The sequence below is a fragment of the Tamandua tetradactyla genome, chromosome 5 (genome assembly GCF_023851605.1).
Source record: "Tamandua tetradactyla isolate mTamTet1 chromosome 5, mTamTet1.pri, whole genome shotgun sequence".
Classification (NCBI taxonomy): Eukaryota; Metazoa; Chordata; class Mammalia; order Pilosa; family Myrmecophagidae; genus Tamandua; species Tamandua tetradactyla.
The window spans coordinates 46420672-46422317 of record NC_135331.1 but is presented as its reverse complement, the minus strand read 5'-3'; the positions used below and the strand labels follow the sequence as shown (position 1 = coordinate 46422317).

At 63.7% G+C, this 1646-nt stretch overlaps 1 protein-coding gene across 1 annotated transcript in view; it reads right to left on the bottom strand.

The window, feature by feature from the left end:
• Positions 1–1579: 1579 nt before the first annotated feature.
• Positions 1580–1646, bottom strand: part of LOC143683085 (uncharacterized) — a 5999-nt gene continuing 5932 nt past the window's right edge. The window contains exon 5 of the mRNA XM_077159370.1: positions 1580–1630. Coding sequence (XP_077015485.1) covers positions 1580–1630 — 51 coding nt within the window. The remainder of the gene's footprint in view (positions 1631–1646) is intronic.

The following is a 1646-nucleotide window of genomic DNA, read 5'->3' as shown; positions in this document are numbered from 1 at the left end:
TGAATGTAGCGGTGCCTCCAACTGAAGGAGGTGCGGTGTCGGTGTCTCCCTAGGGAGGAGGGGTGGGGTAGCTCCCCAAGGAGGAGGGGGGGGCAAGTGTCTGCACAGGAAGGAGTGGGTTGGGTGTCTCCCCAGGGAGCAGGGGTTTGGGGTCTCCCCAGTGAGGAGGGAGGCAGGGGTCTCTCCATGGAGGTGGGGGCTGGGTTTCTCCCCAGGAAGGAGGGAGGTGGTTGTCTTATCCCCCACCGGGATCCTCCCAGGCAAGTGTGGGCAGAGGGTCTCTAAACACGAAGGTCAACGTCAGGGCTAAGGAGTCCCGGCGGGGCTGGCAGGACCCCGGTGGGAGACAAGGCTCTCTGCTCAAGGAGGATCCGGACATTGACTTCAGTCAAGTTCCCTGGTGGAAGGCAGAGGTGGCGCAGGCCGGGTGGAAGGTGCTCGCCGGCCCTGGCTGCACCTCCCCTGCCAGCACGAAGCCCATGGCCGGCAGGAAAAATTCACTTCTGCTGGCAACGAGCAAGTGCGCAGCAGGTGTCACCTTTTCCCCGGTGGATGCAACTGAGAGAGTGCGGGCAACAAAGGGACGACCAGGCCCGGGGGGCTCTCCTTGGGCCGAGTTCGTTCCCACGTCCCCTGCCACAATGGCCAAGGCCAGCGAAGCAGTGGGAGCTTGGTGGGTGGGGGTGCGGGGAGAGAGTTAACTTCCCAGCTTGGCCTCCTACGACCTCTGGGTGATGGCATCTTGCTCGGAGAGGGCCGTGGGAGCACCATCCCAGGAGCTGGGCCAATGCAGCACCCCCAGCACAGAACCCCAGGCAGGCGGACCCCGAGACAGCACAGACCCCGAGGCAGCACAGACCCCTCGGTATGAAGGACCCCCACCAGGAGAGTCAGCTCCCTGGGGTATGGGTCAAGGGTCCAGCGAAGGTGGCTCTGCCCTGCAGGTGGACAGGACAGGCCCTCCGTGCACCCTCACTTTCGGGGCTGGTGTCTGCAGAAAGGGGTGCATGTGAGGATGTCGGGCTCAAGCCAGCCCCAGCCACGGTACTGGGAGCTGTGGCATGGGGAGCCCCCAAGGGAGGTATTTAGCCCCATTCTGCAGACAACATTTGAGACTGGAGCAGATGAGCTCCTGCCGCTGGTCAGACACTTGCTCCTCCCTTCAGTCCACACCTACCGCGTCTCTTTCCGGCACCGCCCCAGGGGTGGCTGCCCCCCCCCACCGACCTCACTTTCAGCGCCGGGGCCTCTGCTCACCCCTCCCCCCAAGAGGAGGTGTTTTCTCCATCAAAACGGACACCACCAGGCGTTAAATGAAACCAGGAAGGGTCTGCCTGACACCGGCCACCCTTCCCCAAGGCAGGGGAAAGAGGAGCAGGGATATTCCTGCCCACTGTGCCCACATGCCAGGTGAGCTCCAAGGCTCCAGGTGGGAGCTTCGAGAGGGTGGGGCTCCCCAGGTCAGGTCACCCCGTCCTCTCCGCCAGGAGATAAACAAAGGCCCCTCCCTCCCCGGCTTCTCACTTACGGTAGGCACGATGCTCTTGAAGTCACTCTTCATGTTGCACAGAGCCAGGCCTCACTGGCCCACGGAGCCGCTGCCCAGCAGCACCAGCTTGAAGATGGAGGGCTGGGCCGTGGCACCC